The sequence below is a fragment of the Hippopotamus amphibius genome, chromosome 7, assembly GCF_030028045.1.
Source record: "Hippopotamus amphibius kiboko isolate mHipAmp2 chromosome 7, mHipAmp2.hap2, whole genome shotgun sequence".
Taxonomy (NCBI): Eukaryota; Metazoa; Chordata; class Mammalia; order Artiodactyla; family Hippopotamidae; genus Hippopotamus; species Hippopotamus amphibius.
The window spans coordinates 61,571,251-61,591,623 of record NC_080192.1 but is presented as its reverse complement, the minus strand read 5'-3'; the positions used below and the strand labels follow the sequence as shown (position 1 = coordinate 61,591,623).

The window sequence follows — 20,373 nt, the reverse complement described above, 5'->3', positions numbered from 1 at the left end:
AATAAAGTAGTTCATCAACAGGTTGTAAAGAATTTCTGATTATGTGTTCAGTACTGAATTGGAAAGAGTTGAAAATGCATAAGAACAACTTCCTATTCTATGATTGATAATAATTTGTTTGATAAAGCATGCTTATATTATAAAACAGCATAGATCCTCAAAAACCAACTGAGGTTCAGTGGAGAGGTGATTCAATGAGCTTTTGCAATACTCCAGAAAAAAGGTACTGAAAATGTGAGTCTGGAAACAATGTCTTCCAAAATATGATGTGCAATCCATTACTAGGTTTACAAATCTATCATTTTAAAACCAGTTTATTCAGAGTTCGAACCAATAATAAAATAGAAGAAAGAATCAGGAGAGAAGAGGAAAGTGTGTTATAGAGACTTGGGAAACTTAGTTAAACCTTTGTGCCTTATTTTTTTTCCTTCTTTACAAAAAGAAAGTATTGGCTAAAATAACATCCATCTGTGAATGTTATTAATGAAATCGGAGACAGAAATCTCTGTGTTAGAAAAATTGTGGACCTTTGAAATATAAGCAGAAACATTACCAATCTGCTTATAACACTGAAAAATATTTTTTGGTGATTGAAAACACTTCACTCTAACATTTTGATACAAAAAATTTTTCATTAACAAACATGTCTGAACAGTACCCTTCTCAAAGCTCATAAATGCCTCTGAAATACTCTCATATTAATGAGCTTTAATAAGACACTTAAATAATACCTAGATGACTACAGCATTACTTAGAAAAGAAACACATCTTTCAAAGTAATTAGAGTTCTTGAATGACACTGAAAGAGGGAGCTAGTTAAAGCATTTTCTCCAGCACTAGTTTTAACTGACATAGATATAATGCCAGTGATATTTTTATGCAATTGCAAGATCAAGAGTTTAATATATCTGGCAGTAAGGCAGGGATTTTCTTTTTTGGCAGTGTTGAATAAACCTCTCTAATCCTTTTCCTTTAGCTTTTCCATATTTCTAGGCTTAAGTTTAATAAAAGGCTAAAAAAATAAGATTCTGCTAGGCTTCTCAAAGTTCAAGCATAGAGAGAAAAAAGATGTTATCTTAGAGAGGTTGTGGCTGAGAATCATTAAGAAAACTAATGGCAAGATCATAGGGCTAAAGTTTACAATTCCCCTTGAGAATCCCAGAGGCACCCTTTCTCTTAGTAAACACTTTATCTACTTTCATCTTGCTTCCAAATCACCAAAACAGAGGCAGGAATCCAAGAGTGATTGGATGATTATTGTTTACAAAGTACTGCAAAATATTTCGTTGGATGTTCAATTTGTCCTGCATATGGTGCTTGTTCATACATTTACAAGTCATCCTAAAGCCTTGCTATATAGAAATAAGATACTCTGATATAATGGACTTTGACAGCATGTTTCCTGAAGCATTTTAACATTTTGTAGTTTAAAATTGTGGTGGTCTATCTAGGCCATTTGGCGGAGGCTATGAAAAGCATAATATTTATGCTTTGAAATAAGCCAAATGATTTTAAATGAAACAATCCTTTTCACTTTATTTTAATTATAAATTAAAAACTACAGAGCTCAGGCAAGTCTGGAGTATGGATCTTTGTAACCATGGGAAATATCTGCTTTCCTTTAGTTTATTATATACTTTTCATTTTAACTCCTTGAATGAAATGCCTCATTCATAATTTATAGGTATTGATATACAGCATTCTCATTTTTATTATTTTCTATGGTTTTTATTAACACTTAGAACCAAGAATCATTTAACTGAATTTTTTTTTTATTTTGATATAGCTATTTCTCACCTTTATTCTTTTTTTCTAACCATATTTTTAGTTGGATATATATTGACAATGGGATGTAGCCTCTGATTTGTCTCCTTTTAAACATCCATTGAGTTTTTATTTTGTGGTCTAAAGTATAATTTTTTATTAATAAATAAGCCAAGGGAATTAAAGGGGCAAGTTGTGGAATACAATTCAATATATAAGTATATATTCTTTTGATTCTATTCTTTAAACGAATATAGAAAAAAAAACTTGATTAACCAAGTTGTCTGGAATCAAATAATATAATCAGCAATATGCTTATTTTTTATTTTAACAGCATTATTTTAATAATAAAATGGAAACAAACAACAAGAAATTATTAAAAAGATAAATGTAATTCCACATAATAGAACAATATGCAGCAATTAAAATTCATGGTGTAAAGAACATTACCATGAATGTTATTAAGTGAGAAAATCAGGTTATAAGAGTACACAAAGTATGTTTAAAAACAGTACATCCTGGTTTTCTTCACAATTTCCCAAAGTAGTCCAAATGTAGGCACATTAACTGAAGTTGTAATTTGAGAATGTATCCAATAGCAACAATGAAGAATACAGTGAGATATAATTTCATGAAATAAGATACGATTCTCCTTCGTTTTCTCTTCCTTCTTCTCCTCCACCTCATGCTTCTACTTTCTCATTAATGGAGAAAAGGAAAATGATTTGAACTCTGCAATGAAAAATAAGCAAGGAAGACATTAACACAAAGATCTTATTCTGAATCCACTGAAATTAGATTCATGGTAAGCAAGTTTAAGCAAGATTCTTAGGGAAAGTGTCAGCTTTCCATTAGAGCAAAATTTGAAAAAGAATATGTAGAATAGATGGTGAAGATATAAGGTATGTAGCTGAAAAGACCATAGATTTCAGAAGACATATGATAATGGTTTTAGGATTTGAGAAAGGATAGAAAAGGAGACAATAGTATATGTAAAATGACATACAAGGATTAACGTGAAGAATTTAAGATGTAACTGGGAGTGAGGGAGATTTCTGGAAACTCACATAACAAGATAAAATTTATTAAAATTTAATTATTATATGTTCAGGCAGGTTGTCGTGTCTGGGTCAATGTGTAGGGAGAGGTGGACATCTAGAGCTCTCTCTTTATCACAGTGACTTGGTACAAGTCAGCAAGAAATAGTCTTAGATCCCATGTGCTAGTAGTTCTTGCTGACTCCCAGTTGAAATAGGAGAGATCTTATTCCAGGTCTGTTTACACTGTCTTGATGGCTTGTGGAATTCTGGATAAGCTGGGTGTTACATCAATCGCACAGAACACATTTCATTTTAGTTAAGTTGGGCCTATATGTATGTATATCAGTGCATATGTGAAAATATATACAAATTTGCATTCTTTCTGTTCTGTTACATTCCAAAAGTGATGTATTCTGTTTTCTTTTCTAGAAATTCCTCAGTTTATTTCTTGTCTTTTCTTCCAGACGCTCTTTTTTTCTTTTAACCCTGTTGAATATACGTTTAATAAGAATTTGGTTGCAACTGCTGAAGCTGAATGGTCTGTAGACCTTGTACCTCATGAATATATGGAATTAAAATCTCAGAGAAATAATTTTTTTGCATTCCTACTTTTATAAGGTTTTCCCTATTGAAATACTTCTGTGCATTCCATCCTTAAAAGGGATAACTTGTCACCCTTTTTCTTTTTTTTGGTCCTCCATTATTGTGACTGAATCTATTGCTTGCATGTCTTAGTTAATTTCATGTGGGTATGGAAGTTAAATTTGGGGTTGGACATAATCGGAATCATTTTCTTATGTAATGTTTGGAAACACTCACAAATTCTTCACAAAGTGTCGATTTTTATTTTTTAAAGGGAATTTTCTCCTTTATGGACATAAAGTTTTCCCTGGAATTCATTCTTGCTTTGGGACATCAAGTTAGGAAATATTAGATTGACAAACACTATTCTGTAAATAAATATAAAAGGAAAAAGTTACACTTAAGCCAGACATTATAATTTTTCTTGTTAAAAATATAATTTATGCATCAATTCATCAATTATATATTGTGTTTATACTCTGTGTTAGACAGAGTTTTTAGTGTCTGGAATGTAACAGAAAATAAAGCTAATTAAAATTCTTGCTAAGTATGTAATTTATATCAAAATTAGGTGGAATGGATTAAAGGTAGAAAATAAAAAACTTAAAATAAATACAAAACAACTAAATTTAATGGTCTGTTAGAATGTAAGAAACATTATGGAATGATACAGTGCATTGAAGGAAATGAGAGTGGTAACAAAAAGTGGTTTGAAATTTTACAAAAGACTGTTGGGGCAGGACTCACTAATCAGGTGATGCACATGCAAATGCTGGTGAGAAAAGCAAAACGGGCCAAGGGAACAACCACTGCACAAGATCTAAGGTGGGGTATGAATGGTGTGTTTGAGGAATAACAGAGAAGTAATTGTTACAGAAGCTGCATCAGCAAGACAAAGAGAAGTGGAGTCAGAGACGTAATAGTGGTTGAATAATTTAGGGCATTTACAGGCTATTTTAAGGGTTTTCAATTTTTTTTCTGAATAACATGTGAGAAGATAGAATAATTTGAATAAAGAAATAACATAGTCTGACTCGTGTTAAAATCAATCACTGACTTCTGATTGTAGAATATTTGAGGCAAGGGTAGAAGCAGAAAGATAAATTTGGTGGCTACTGTACAAATTGATACCAGAAAGAAGAATGGCTTTGATGAAAGTTGTGCAGATGTAGATAATAGTCATATTATTATCTATTTTTAAAGTAAACCCAACATGAATTTTTAGCAGATTAGATATGATATAAGAGAAATAGAAGAGTCAAAGATAACTGAAACACTTTGTCTTGAGCTATTACAGGGAAAGAGTTGTCATCAGTTGGAGTGGAGAATACTGTATTGTGGTGTGTGTGTATTTAAATATCTGTAAGATATCTTAGTGGAGATATAAGTGGGCAGTTGGACATAAACATCTGGAGTTAAGGTGAGAGAACTGGCCTAGAGATATAACTTTGAGATTCCTGGCAAATATTTGATCATAAAGACATTTAACTGAATAAAATGAAGATCCACTGGATATGAACAGAAAAGAGAAGAAGACCAAGGACTGACTTCTAATGTGCACAATATCAAGAGGTTGGTTACAGGAAAAGGAATCAACACATATCCCTGACTAGTAAAGTAAGAGGAGAAAAGAATTACGTGATAACTTGGAATTCAACTGAAAGTTAATAAAGAAGGAGGGATTCACAATTACTTATGTACCCTTAAAGGTACATCCGGTAGAATGTAAGACTGATAGTGACAGAAAAACCAAATTAAGAGAGTGCATAGGATCCTTACAGTTAGGAGGTACAGGGTTCAGGACAGTGGAGAGGAAAGCATGAGGAGCTCTATTCAAGAGAGGCCAACATGCAGTTTCTTTGGAATTAGTCTCCAGGTGCCCAAATTTTCAGCCTAAAATAAATGCCTTCTAGGTAAGTTAGAGCTTTGGCTGCCTACTACCTCCATTTCCAGAGGTTCTGAAGTATTTTTTGATCTAGTTAGGCTCCATGTGTCTGCCTCCTAACTCTTGCGGTAGTGGATCCCTCATTTTCCTTCAACACTTATGAATAAGAATCATTGCTAAACAAAGGATTTCTCTGTAACAAATTCTAGAATTTTGTTATACCAATTTTAGAATTAGAACCACCAATTTTGTGTGCTAAAGAGTCAAATTGCTCCGTGCTAACCCCATTTCTGAAAACATAACACAGGACATGATATGATTTAGCAGAAATCATGACATTTCACCATTGTTATTAATAAATTTCCTAAAATTCTTTCTATTTCCCTTCAACAAATGTAACTTGACCTTTGTGGTGGCTCAAACTCTCTTGATTCTTCTTTTATAAATTAATACAACTGATTTGTGTGAGATAAAAGATAGCGCCTGGCACAGCACATTTCAGTGACTTTCCAGGCCCAAGACTTAGCAAATCAACTGCTGTAAATCATCATATTAACAATTTTTTTAAATTATATAATCATATCATTTAATTCAGAAACAACATTTGACAAAATTCCTCACTATTCATGATAAAAAAAAAACACTCAAGAAAATAAAAATAGAGGATAATATCAGTGATTTGATTTAAAATTCTATAAAAATTTACATGTGTCTGATATCATATCATACTTAATAGTGAGAACCTGGATACCTTCTTCCTAACTATTGCAAAAAAAGCAAGGATGTCCTTCTTCTCCACCACTCTTATTCAACATCGAACATGTATTGCAAGTTCTAGCTAGTGCAATATAACAAAAAATGAAGACAAATGAAAAAAAAAAAGGTTTTAAGGATAGAAAGGAAGAAATAAACTATAGATATTCACAGGTGGTATGAGGATGAGTCAAAAATTGTCCACAGTCTGGCTGTAGAATTTATTTTAATTAAATTTTAGAAAAGACAAATATATCATTTATTGGCATAATCTTCATGCTTTTCAATACACTTTGTTTATATTCCCTCATTAAAAAATGTTTTAGGCTGAACTGCAAGCCATGAATGCACCACTGTCTTCACTTTTTCATCAGAAGTGAATCTTTGTCCTCATAGGGCTGCTTTCAGGGGACCAAACAGGTGAAAGTCTGATGGAGTAAGATCAGGACTATAGGGAGGATGCTTTAACACCTTGAAATTAAGTTTTTCAGAGTGTCAACAGTGTGGGCAGAAGTGTGTGGACATGGATTGTCATACAAGATCAAAATGCACTTGGTTCAACAGTACCATTTCTTCAGATTCCATATATATGAGTTAGTGTATGGTATTTGTTTTTCTCTTTCTGGCTTACTTTGCTCTGTATGGCAGTCTCTAGGTCTATCCACCTCATTACATATAGCTCCATTTTGTTCCCTTTTATGACTGAGTAATATTCCATTGTATATATGTGCCACATTTTCTTTATCCATTCATCTGTTGATGGGTATTTAGTTTGCTTCCATGTCCTGCCTATTGTAAATAGTGCTGTAATGAACATTATGGTACATGTTTCTTTTTGGATTGTGGTTTTCTCTGGGTATATGCCCAGTAGTGGGATTACTGGATCATATGGTAGTTCTATTTTCAGTTTTTTAAGGAACCTCCAAACTGTTTCCCATAGTGGCTGTAACAACTTACATTCCCAATAACAGTGCAGGAGAGTTCCCTTTTCTCCACACCCTCTCCAACATTTATTGTTTTTAGATTTTGTGATGATGGCCAGTCTGACCAGTGTGAGGTGATACCTCATTGTGGCTTTGACTTGCATTTCTCTGATGATTAGTGATGTTGAACATCCTTTCATGTGTTTGTTGGCCATCTGTATTTCTTCTTTGGAGAATTGTCTATTAGAACACTTCCTAACACCATACATAAAAATAAACTCATAATGGATTAAATACATAAATGTAAGGCCAGACACTATAAAACTCCTAGAGGAAAACATAGGACACTCTTTGTAATAAATAACAGCAATATGATTTATTTATAATATGACATACATCAAAGCAAGATCCTTTTTGACCCACCTCCTACAATAATGTAAATAAAATCAAGAATAAACAAATGGGAACTAATGAAACTTAAAAGCTTTTGCACAGCAAAAGAAACCATAAACAAAATAAGAAGACTACCCTCAGAATGGGAGAAAATACTTGCCAACGAAGCAATGGACAAAGGATTAATCTCCAAAATATACAAGCAGCTCATGCAGCCTAATACCAAAAAAGCAAATAACCCAATCCACAAATGGGCAGATAACTTTTGACTCACAGTCTTATTATGGCCAATGTAGGGAAGTCCAAGGAATCATCATTAAGAACAACAAAAAACCATGGAACTAATATGCAGTTAAAGCAAGATTTTAGGATACAAAAGTAATATACTAAAGTCAGTTGCTTTTTCATCCACAATGGTTGAACAATTGGAATTTGAAATTAAAAGCCCAGCACCATTTACAGTAGTACCAAAAACAAAACAAAGAAATACTTAGATAAAAATCTATAAAAACATACATGTGAGAGGACAAAATATTAATGAAAAAAGTCAAAGAATATTTAAGTAAATGGATATTCTATAATCATGAATAAAATACCAAATATTAAGATGTTAATTATTTGATTTAAAGCCAACCCAATTAACTTGCAGCAAGTTATTTTATTCATATCAACACTGATTCTGAAGTTTGTTTGAAAAAGCAAGAGAACTTGAGCAGCTAACAATGAAAAAAAGAACAAAGCTTGATGACTGATACTGCCAAATTTAAAGACTTAAAGCAGTGTAGTGTTGGTGAAAGATTATACACATAGATCAATGGAACATAATATAGAACACAGAGATAGTCTACACTACACAAATATAGTCAATTGATCCTTGAACAAGGAATAATGCCAATTTAATGGAGAAAGGATGGTCTTTTCAACTAATAATGCTAGAACACTTGGATGTCCAAAAGCTAAAAAATGAACCTAGACACAGACCATACACCTTACAAAAATTAACTCAAATTGGATAATAGACCTAAACTGTAAAACTTCTTGACAACAACATAGAGTAGAATACATAACCTTGGATTTGATGAAGCATTTTTAAATACTAAAGTAAAAAGATGGTAAGATTAATGGTTAGTAGTTTTGTATGGTGATGGGGAGATGAATAGGTAAAGCATAGAGGATGTTTTAGGGTGGTGACTGTATTTTGTATTCTGGTGTAATTAAGCATTTGTCAAAACTCACAGAATATTACCACATAAAGTGTAAGCTTAATATATGTACAATTACACAATTCTGGAGGATCCTAGCATGGAAGGCAAAATGTGACCAAAATATCTAAATGTGTTAGAAATGCTTTAACTGACAACAATAAAGGGATTGGAGGAATAAGATGCAGATCTAAATAATGGTGGAAATAGGTGAAATATTTAAGACTAAAGCAAAAGGAATTTACATAAACATTATATCTAGCTCAAAGTTGTGTCCTGTTGGGGTTATGGGTTAAAAATTCTGAAACCATTCCACATGTACACTGGAATTAACAATAAAGCATATGTGTCAGATGATAGGAGCCATGTTTCTTACTGTTGATATAGAAGATTACAGATAAATAAGAGGTGGAGCCTAGAATAATCCATGTAATAATGGACTTTGAACATCAGTATGAACTTAAATTTTGTTTACTATCCATATAGATGGTTGTATATAGAAATATTTATGGATGTTTATATACACAGGTTATTATACATACATGTATTTTCTTGCTCTGTCAGCTGCTCTAAAAGCAACAATATTCCAGTAGCAATGAGCACAGATTGCATCCAGATACTAGTTTTTAATACCATTCTTCAATAAAAAGAACCAAGTTTGATTATTCTAGTACTAGGGAAGGAAATATACAAGGTAAGCCTGAAGTATCTTGTGGTTTGTAATTATAGAAGTGAGAAAGTACTCAACACATTCGCACACATACACACACACTGATAGGGTGTGTCAAAGGGACATAGGAGCTCCAAATGACAAAATAGAAAATTTTAACAACAAAATAAACAAATTAATATTGGATTATAACCCAATGTATAAAAAACATTAATGGTGTAAATAAATGATCAAATGGTTAAGTAAATGGAGACAAGATAAATCTCTCATGCAGAAAAATTCCAAATAATTTATAAACATACTATGCCCTTAGTATGTCGAGCATGGCTCCCGTCTCCTTAAAGTCTGACTTCACACAGTGATTTTCTTCCACAGATGTTCTATGTGGAAAGGAGTTATTAAAAAGTAAATTTATAGTGAAGTAAAATGACAATAACTTAACCAGGTGGTCAATGTTAAAATTAATAGTGATAGGTATATTAGTAGTATGTACTCTTGATAAGACATCACACAAATGACACCCCTGTGATCCTCCTCTCCAAAACCCATGGATTTTGTTAGGTCTAATCAGGGGGGAAATATAAGATACATCCTAATTAAAGAACATTCTGCAAAATACCTGAAGCAGTAATCCTTCAGTCAAGGTCATCTAAATAAAAGGTCATCTAAATAAAAATAAATCTGAGATATATCTAACCATTAGGAAACTAGGGAGACATAGCTAGCTATTCAATGTAATATGGCATCATAGGTGCATACTGAAACAGAAAGGACATTAGGGAAAGTCAAACAAAATCTGAATCATGTATGGACTTTTGTGGTAGACAGAATAATGGTTCCCCAAAATGTCCACACCCTAATCTCCAGAATCCATGAATATCTTATCTTACATGGAAACAGGAAATCTGCAAATGTGAGGTTAGGTTCTCAAATAAACACAAGGGCCATTGTAAAAGAGAGGCTGGAGGGCCAGAGTTAGAGAAGCTGTGGTGATGGAAATAGAGATGTGTGTTTATGTGTGTGAGAGAGAGCATGAGAGAGAGAGAGAGAGACAGAGAGAGAGAGAGAGATCTGGAGATGCTGTGTGTGTCTTGAAGGTGAAGGAAGATAGGAGACTGTGACTACAGAATGGAGCTGGCCTTTACAAACTGGAAAGGGAAAAAAAATGGATTCTCTTCTAGAGTCTCCAGAGGAACATTTGATTTTTGGATTCCTGACTTACAGAATCATAAGGCAATAAATTCATGTTACTTTAAGCTACTAAGTTTGTTGTTAGAGCAGCAATAGGAAAGTCATACAATTTTAATCATCAGGGAAATTGGAGGAATTTCTGCACTATCTTTGCAATAATTCCATTAATCTAAAACCATTCCAAAATAATTTCTTGAAAAACAATTAAATAACTGAGTTGTAGGAGATAGAATTAGCACCTGAAAATAGCAGCTTACAGGCAATCTCTGACATATTGTGACCCTTAGAATATGTTTGGCTCTGTATTACTTGTGCTCTCTGACTTTACTTACTTCACTTCTGCTGGGACCTTGGATCAGGAATTTTCTCCTTTTTCAACTCTAAAAATGAAATGCATTTATTCTTCATATATCCAAACTGTAATATTCTCTAAAATAATGTTTAAAAAATATAATTCAGAAAAATGTTGAAAATTTGGGAGGAGAGTACATTTTGCCAACTAGAATTTTTTTTAAATGATTGATGGTGAATTCACTTGATGAAATATTATGCAGCCCTTGTAAACATGGTAAATGACTAAAGGATGCTTCAGAAAAAGAAAAATATAAAAACAATAATAATGACATTCACATATAAGTATGAAATTATAATTTTTACTCAAAATATAAATGCTTTATAACCATTTTTAGAGTTAAGTGAAAACGCTGACAGTTTGATTTCCCAAAATCAAAGTTCTGTTTGTTTTGTCCCACTATTTTATTTATTTTATCTACTTCACCATTTTAACTATTTCAATTTATTTCATTTAATAAATAATGTTATTGTTTCCTTTAACTGGAAGCAATACTTTGAAACTTTGGGAAAAGATCAAGAGCCAGTGACTTTGACAAATTTGATTTTTCAACTTCTTTAATCTGCAATATTTATCACATGAGATTATGTATAAATGTTAGGAAACAACAAAGCCTTATCCACTGGTTTGATAGTCATTGTTATATTTTTTATGGTTTTATTTTACTTTATTGTATGTGTGTATTTATTTTGGAACTGTGGTGGAGGGGCAAAACAGTATAATGAAAAGAACAGTTTTTACTTCATCACTCCTGTCCTAGCCTTCTTTTCCATTAAGCCCATTGACAGACCTTCCATAGGTCAACTGTTAGCAGCATTTATCAAGCAGGACTCACTTTTATTCTGACAAAAGATTGGTTGTTCTATTTATGTTCCACTTTTCCCAATCCTATACATTTTAAAGGTCCACATGAAGTCTAAATGTTTCAAAAGACTTTGCTAACTACATCATTTCACAGTGTAAGCTAACAGCCTCTAGAATATATTTTCCCCACTAACTTGTTATTTTTTATTTACTACCAGAGACACTTCTGACACATATGGAAGCCAGGAGTAAATCACCATTTGCATGGCCCTTCCTTTTTTCCCCATCACTATAACTAATATGGTTTCTACTGGCTCAAAATGACAATTATCTCATTGCAATGTTTTTAGTGAATATTTTTAAATCTTTGATGAAATTTTTCCCAACAAATAAATTATAATATTAAAGCACATTCTATAAAACACACACAATTACAGATGCCTTGGTATAAAATGAAATCAAAGCATAGAGGACCTGGAAAAACTGCTTCTTCCTTTCCTTTATGTCTCCTTGAAGGAGCTATTTAATGCCCTTGGATTTCCTATCAACACAGTATAAGAGCATTAAACTAGAACATAGGAAAAGACTAATCCACTAAACTAATGGATCCCAATTACTTGATTGTATATACTATCAGTTAAAAAATGTCATTATCACTTGCAATGTATTTCTACTTATTTGTTTATAAATTATATTCATGTACTACTGTACTAGTGCATTTTATATTTTACATAAAAGCATTTGAATAAAAACATCCAATTTTTTAAAAATTGAATATAAATATAAATATAAATTCAATTTCTAATATTTTCTTCTAACACACTGATGAATTTCTTCACACATCATTTACCTGACTTACATGAGGCTTCAGAGACCATTAATCTATGTCAGTAATCCTCAACATCCTGCTTTAGAAGTAGATAAAATGTGATAACATTCACAGTGATAAGTACTGAAATAAGATAAATAAGAACACTGTAATGAAATGTCCATCAGCTAAACTAATTACATTTAAAGGATAGTTCTTATTCTGAAGTTGTTTAATTGCCTTTGATTAGCATACTAGATATCAATGTTTTATTTTCTGAATACCACTGATCATATAATATGTGGATATTGTTCCAATTTTTAAAGTTAATAAAAATCTGTTAACTACAGTCCTGGGAACTAAAGTTTTGCCAAAATTATTATCTATGTGCAAAATAAAGAGAATGATGTAGTCACATAAGTGAAGCTGATGAATTTTGCATTCAGATAATAATTGTATTTTTAGGGAATTCCCTGGGTGGTCTAGGTCTTAGGACTGGTCCTTTCACTGCCAAGGCCTGGGTTTAATCCCTGGTAGGGGAACTAGGATCCCACAAGCTACACAACATGACCAAAAAATTGAGTTTAAAAAAATAATAATTATATTTTTGTATTTCATTCTGACTATAATTTCAAGTGAAAGGATAGTGTCACAATTGTTCTACATGGTCATCAATGAGAAAAACGTTGAAAATGAGGCCTGTTTATGAAAGATTCCCCAGGTAACTGTTTACTGGCAATATTTTGTGGGTCTTTTTCCACCTGAGGTGGAAAAGGAAATTCTTTATAGAAAATTAAAAACAGAAAAAACAAACAAAAAAAAAAAAAAAACACTTTTCACTAACAAAGATATGTTTCTTTTGAGTACTTTCTTCAAGGACAGTAAATGTCACCAATACTGAGAATAGTCAATATACTGTCATCTTAAGTCAGGAGTAGTAGTAAAACTGAAATTCTAAACCCAGAAAATACATGCTACAGCAATGTTAACTGGGGATTAAATATTCACTTCGTTGGTTAAATTTTGTCTACTTTGGAAGAATCATAGAAAAAAGAAATGGAGAAATAAACATTATAAGGAATCAGCAAGAACCAAAGGAAGACATAACATGTTTTAATAGCCTAAAATAAATAAAAATAAAAAAACACTTACTAAGTATGTTTTAAATCTGACTCAGTATTTATTTTCATTTATTTCATTATTTAACTTATCTAACTTATTCCATTAAAGTATGTGGGTGATAAATGGTATTTAAGGTTGATTAATGAAAACAGTATTTAAAAGTTTATTTGATAGAAGTAGACATTATTTTTAGCATATATAGTAAATCTCTTTACTAAGAATAAAGGAGTAGATACACTTTTTTTTTTCATTAAACAAAAAGCTGTTTTCTCAAACTCAAGAGATACGTGTGCAAAAATATTTTATGAATATCTGATTGAAAGGGGCCCCATGTTTTAGCCCACTCACTACACAAAACTCCAATGTGAAAAATAAAGGCAGAGTCTACTCTTTGTAAGTGAGTAAATTGTGCAGAATCTTCTTCACACGTGGTGTCTTAAAAATGTGAGGGAAATTTCTTTGAACCATAGTGGTTCATTGAGAATCACTCAGCTAGGTCATGCAAGCAGAAATATGCTTTGCCTTGAAATATCAAGTTGTGCAAAAAATAATTTCAATATAAAACTGTTTTCCAATATTAATAGACACTGCTATTCTATATTTAATGCATTTAATTTTGAGGTAATGCTTAAGCATCATATATTTAATAGCAAAAAAAAGGAATAAAAAATGTTTAGACCAAATTTGTTTTCCATTGTGGAATCTACGTGTTTTGACACAGGAGGGGCTAGGGGAGAAGCAAAACAAATAATTGGGTTAGAGATGTGTCAACTGAAAAACAACACAAAACAATGCACAAAAAAAAAAGATGTGAGTTGAGTTTATTTGGTGTCTGAGGAGTATAATGCTGGAAACAGCCTCTTGAACAGCTCTGAGAAACCATTCCAAAGAGGCAAGGAGAGAGGTCTGTATATATGTGATGTTGGCAAAGGAGGCATTTGCAACCAAGTACACATCTGGGTAGAAAGTTGCTTCAAGGAACAGACATCTTAGTTGATGGTTTTAGTGCTTTTCTAAGTATGGGAAGATGCAAGAAATCGGGTTCATAAAATTTTCTCCTGAAAATATGTAACTATCTGAAGGCTTGTTCTGCCTGTTTTCCCAGAGCACAGAGTGCCTCATTCCTGATCTCAACCCTGAGCTCCTTTCAAGGAGATGTTAAAGGCCAGAGGCTGCAGTGGCTAATGACTCAATCCCCAAAGGGCTGGATGGAGAGGAACATTCTTTAATTGGCACTTGCTGAATAACATGTGAGTAGGGACAATCCAAGGAAATCCCCATGTGGAGATATTCTGGGAGAAGTTCCTCAAAGCCAAGGAGACATCTTTGGTCTCTTTGCTTAATAAAATGTCCTTGCATAGACAGAGATATGGGATTTCCTGTGCTTCTAATAAATACTCATATTAAATAAATTACAGGGCCTTAAATGTTCTATAAAATCCCAGGACAAAATTAGAAGTTTATACAAAAGCCTTTTTAAAACCATCATTTTGGTAAATGTTTCATGTTTTCAGCTTGTAGATAAGTATGATGAGATATACTGAAGAATTAAAAGTTATATCTTTAAGAAATTAAGGCATTATTTTCTATATGCATGATCAACCTCCCAACTATACAAAAATTAGTTATGAAAAATAGAAAAGAAGTGGTGCCGAGACCAGCTCGGCAACTCGAGGTGAGTGACGGGTGCCGCAAGCTTAAAGAAAACACAGACACAGATTTAAGAGAAAGATGGGACTGGGGGACTCAAGACCTCTAGGATCAAGAGCCTTGCTGATTGATCCCACGTTGCTTTTATTGAGTTCTTGGCATAGCCTAAGGGTCTAACACTTCCAGTTTAGTCCCACAAACAAGGCTATCTTTGAAATAAATAAACAAAGGCTTCACATGACTGGGGCAATGATCTTTGTTTCCTGGGTTCGATTTGAACAGGTGTGGATCTGAGCAGGGTGTGGATTTGAGCTGGGCGTGGAGAGCAAAGCAGCCCTGGGGGCAGGAGACCTCTCTCAGAAGGATTAAGGGTCTGTGCCCCACCCCTGTTGGCCCCTCTTAGACTGTGCCTGTCTTAGGTTGTTCCTCCCCTGAGGAATCTTACCTGTCTCTGGCTAACCAGCCATCCTCCAGGGCCAAACAGGGTGATATGAGGTGTGCAAGTGAGAAAGGGACTGCGCCCCTAGAGAGGGTCAATATTCTGTTTCCACAGTAGCCTATGCCCCCATAGTCTCCACACCCAGCACCCTTAGCTCCTCCACTGCTCAAGCAGGACATTCTGCATCCAGTCACTCAGCCCACATACTTTAATTACTTTTAGTAACATTTACAAGGTTTCAGAAAGACTTCTGAACGTCTTCCCACAAAGTGGCCTTAAAACAAATGTGAAATTATGTGGTTCAGAAAGGAGCTACCAGAATACCAGAAAGGTGAAATGGGAGGGCCATAGGGAAGTTTTCCTAGAGGAAGTGCAACTTAAAAAAATATACACAACCAAGGTCACTTTTCAAGGTGTACCTGTCTTGATCCCTGGTCAAACAAGATTTACAGCAACTTTGACCACACCGTGTTAGAAGACATGTTCCACAGCCTAATTGTGATCTGAATAGTTTCTTTCAGGCATCATATCATATACACTTTAAATACTCTCTGCCTTTTCAACACATCACAAAAGATTGGTCCTTCTTTTGTGATAGAAAAGTAATACTCCCAAGAACTTGAAATGGAAGAGATCAAAATTATGAGTCTGTTTTTAAAGAGACCATTTCTTTCCTGAAAAGCTGCCCAGCAGCAATAATGTTCTGTAAAGAAAAAGTGACATTGTCTTCTCCTTCTTCACCTGAACATTTTGTGAATTTGTGGAGGGTTCTTCTGTGAACTTTTGCAGGAAGTGTGTGTGTGTGTGTTTGAGATTCATTTTTATGGTTTGAAGTTGTAGAAATGATTGTATTACTAAAATACACAAACCAACATCCACTGAGTATGATTTAAAAATGCCATGATTTAATTTTAATTAAGTTATTCCAATTAAATGAGCAGGATTTTATTTAAAAAATAAATTATAAAGAGTATCTAATACACCCATCATGAAAAGTAAAATTACATAATACTGATTATAGACCTTTTTGAAATAGTTGCTTACAGATGCATAGCCAAAATGAATAAAAAAGAGGAGAGACAGTATACTTATATGAAATGAAAACAGAGATACACTTCATATGGAGAATGGATCAGAGTTAGTTCTTTAATGAAAGCAAATTTTTCTGTTTTCCAGTGGTCAATGTAGAAATAACACTAGGAAGACATTTTCAGAGATTTGGAAATAGAATACTGAATTTAAAACTATAAATATAAATGAGGCCTATAGAGGTAAAAAGGAAGCAAAAACAAACATTTTCCCTGGGCCATATAGTTATGTATCTTTAGAGTTGAGGCCGGTATTTTAAGCTCAGAAAAAGCAATCCAGGCTCCCTTGGAGTGTGATGTACTCTACTCAGCATTGCTAAGCCACTCGACATTGTTCTTTTCCACAGTTGTTTAGAGTATTCTTTGTCCTTTGAATTTCTGTATGAATTTTAGAATAAGATTATCAACTTCTGCTAATAAGCTATTGGGATTTTTATTAGAATTTCACTGAATTTATTTCATAGATCAATTTGGAAAGAATTGCTATCTTAACAATATTGAATCTTCTCATACATGAAAAGAGTACATCTCTACACTTATTTAGGTCTTCTTTGATTTCTCTTAGCATAGTTTTATAGTTTTCAGGTTTTAGAGCTTTCTTATTAGATGTCATATGTATCCTTATGTATTTTCTATTTTTGATGCAACTGCAATTTAATAACTTCTAGGAACTAAACAGGATTGATTGACAATGGAACTTACACTGTTTGGGTATATAAATAATAAAATAAAGAAAAAAGCTAGGAATTTGAGAAGGTCAATAAAGAAGCATGTAGCAAGAAAAGAGTGCACTTCGGAATAGTATCTGTGTGGCATGGGATAGATAGGTGCCAGGCTGAACAGCTGGAATTTGTCTTCTGTGCACAGATACTCCAAAATGAAGAGGAAGAGGAGCTAAGCCTTGCCCAGATAAAAGACCACATATTTTTCACTCTTGAGGTCAAGCACAGAAAGGCTCCTTGAAGGTCAAAAGGGAGTGATGCGGTACCACCCAGACGCGCGGCGGAGCGGCGACCCGGCGCCGGGGGCTCCGGCTCCTCCGGCGGGGCTCGGCATGAGGCTGGCGCGGCTGCTGCGCGGAGCCGCCTCGGCCGGCCCGAGCGCCGGGCTGCGCGCCGCCCGCCCCGGCGTCCGCCGCAGCCTCACCTCGGACTCGGGCTCCGGCCCGGCGCCCGAAGGCGGCGTCCCGGGCCAGGTGGACTTCTACGCGCGCTTCTCGCCGTCCCCGCTCTCCATGAAGCAGTTCCTGGACTTCGGATCTGTGAATGCTTGTGAAAAGACCTCATTTATGTTTCTGCGGCAAGAGTTGCCTGTGAGATTGGCAAATATAATGAAAGAAATGTCTTCTTCCAGATAATCTTCTCAGGACACCATCAGTTCAGTTGGTACAAAGCTGGTATATCCAGAGCCTTCAGGAGCTTCTTGAGTTTAAGGACAAAAGCGCTGAAGATGCTAAAACTATTTATGACTTTACAGATACTGTGATACGGATCAGGAACCGACACAATGACGTGATTCCCACCATGGCTCAGGGTGTGATTGAATACAAGGAGAGCTTTGGAGTGGATCCTGTCACCAGCCAGAATGTTCAGTACTTTTTGGATCGTTTCTACATGAGTCGCATTTCAATTAGAATGTTACTCAATCAGCACTCTTTATTATTTGGTGGAAAAGGCAAAGGAAGCCTGTCTCATCGAAAACACATTGGAAGCATAAATCCAAACTGCAATGTGGTTGAAGTTATTAAAGATGGCTATGAAAATGCTAGGCGTCTGTGTGATTTGTATTATATTAACTCTCCCGAACTAGAACTTGAAGAACTAAATGCAAAATCACCAGGACAGCCAATACAAGTGGTTTATGTACCATCCCATCTCTATCACATGGTGTTTGAACTTTTCAAGAATGCAATGAGAGCAACGATGGAGCATCATGCCGACAAAGGTGTTTACCCGCCTATCCAAGTCCATGTCACACTGGGTAATGAGGATTTGACTGTGAAGATGAGTGACCGAGGAGGTGGTGTTCCTCTGAGGAAAATTGACCGACTCTTCAACTACATGTACTCAACTGCACCCCGGCCTCGTGTCGAGACGTCCCGAGCAGTACCCCTGGCTGGTTTTGGTTACGGATTGCCAATATCACGCCTTTATGCACAATACTTCCAAGGAGACCTGAAGCTGTATTCCCTAGAGGGCTATGGGACAGATGCAGTTATCTACATTAAGGCTCTGTCAACGGAATCAATAGAAAGGCTCCCGGTGTATAACAAAGCTGCCTGGAAGCATTACAACACCAACCATGAGGCCGACGACTGGTGTGTCCCCAGCAGAGAACCAAAAGACATGACAACATTCCGCAGTGCCTAGACACTCTTGGGACCCTTGGAAAATCCAGATGTGGCTTTTTATTAAATTTGGAAGGGATGGTGTTCAGAACTACATTATACCAAATACTTCATGTGTCATTTTCATGGTTAAGTAGATAGAATAAGTGGAAAGTTAATTCCATTTATGCCTGTTATATCTCCTAAAGGGTGAAGTTGTATCTATTTTACACTCATTGTCAGTTAATTGAACATATTTTTAAACAACTGCAGTTTTGATCAACTTTCTCTTCACAGTAGCCTTCAGAAGTGTGGAAGTCTTTGGGTTTCTACAGGAAGCTGTATGGTTTGTTTGTTTGTTTTTTTAAATACTCTTACGTCTGCTAGAAACAGTTCCTTAATACTGATTAGCCAGTTAGCCATCTTTCTGTTTTAGAGGATTTCTGCCAGCCTTTGTTTAGTAATGACAGATGTAATAATATGATCTGTAGATTTACATGACTAACTACAATTAAAGCCGTAAACAGTTGGCCTGTAAGTGTAGAACCAGCCACCTTTCAGAAAAAAAAAAAAAAAAAAAAAAAAAAGGGAGTGATGCCAGTCTACCCACAGGCTTCTTCACTAGAATCCATCTTGGCTAAGAGATGAGAGCACACACATGGGTGGACTCTGAGATATACTAAATATGGACTCATAATTGGGCAAAGTAAGATTATTTGCCAGAGGAAATTTGGAAGAAATGCCCCATATGAGTGATTCAAACTACCATGAGGGTGCGACTCTCTCTCTGAGTCTTCCTGTGTTTCTGTCTACACGTACTCTTTCTTCTCCTAATAAATACTGTACTTGTTTCACTGCTTTCTGTCTTTGTGGGAATTCATTTCTGCAAAGCCAAAGGGCCAGGGACTTGTCGTTGGCCACTGCTCTAGTGGCTAGGATTCAGCACTCTCACTGCTGCGGACTAACTTCAATGTCTGGTTGGAACCGAAATCCTGCTTAAAGCCGCTGCAGGCTGAGGCCACCTGAGATCATCTGTACTTAGGTATAACAGTCCAACCAAGAAGATATTGTTGAAAACAAAAACACATTTTAAATTTATATTTTAATATAAATTTCAACAGGAATTATTCTCCTGTTGAAAATATGGGAAGATGTTTCCCTCCCCTTTATCAGAACATTTACCCTAGAGAACATGCAAATATAAGTACCTTCTCTGTCTCTTTAAAATGTATCTTTTCAAAAAAAATATTATCTTTTTTTTTTTTTTTTTTTTTTTTTTTTGCAATTTCAGAATCTTGGCATAGCTTCCTCAAGGCCCTGGGAACCATCTCTTTGAAAGGTAAATTTGTCCCTATCTCCCAGTTTCTGTGGGAAGCTCAGA

The 20,373-nt window shown here is 34.7% G+C and overlaps 1 protein-coding gene across 1 annotated transcript; it reads left to right on the top strand.

Moving 5' to 3' along the window:
* Positions 1–17,656: 17,656 nt before the first annotated feature.
* On the top strand, positions 17,657–19,107 carry LOC130857790 (pyruvate dehydrogenase (acetyl-transferring) kinase isozyme 1, mitochondrial-like). The gene is given in 2 exon segments (XM_057743559.1): positions 17,657–18,007; positions 18,009–19,107. Coding segments are annotated over 2 exon segments (1,314 nt in total). The 5' UTR covers positions 17,657–17,720; the 3' UTR covers positions 19,036–19,107.
* The last annotated feature ends 1,266 nt before the right edge of the window (positions 19,108–20,373 follow it).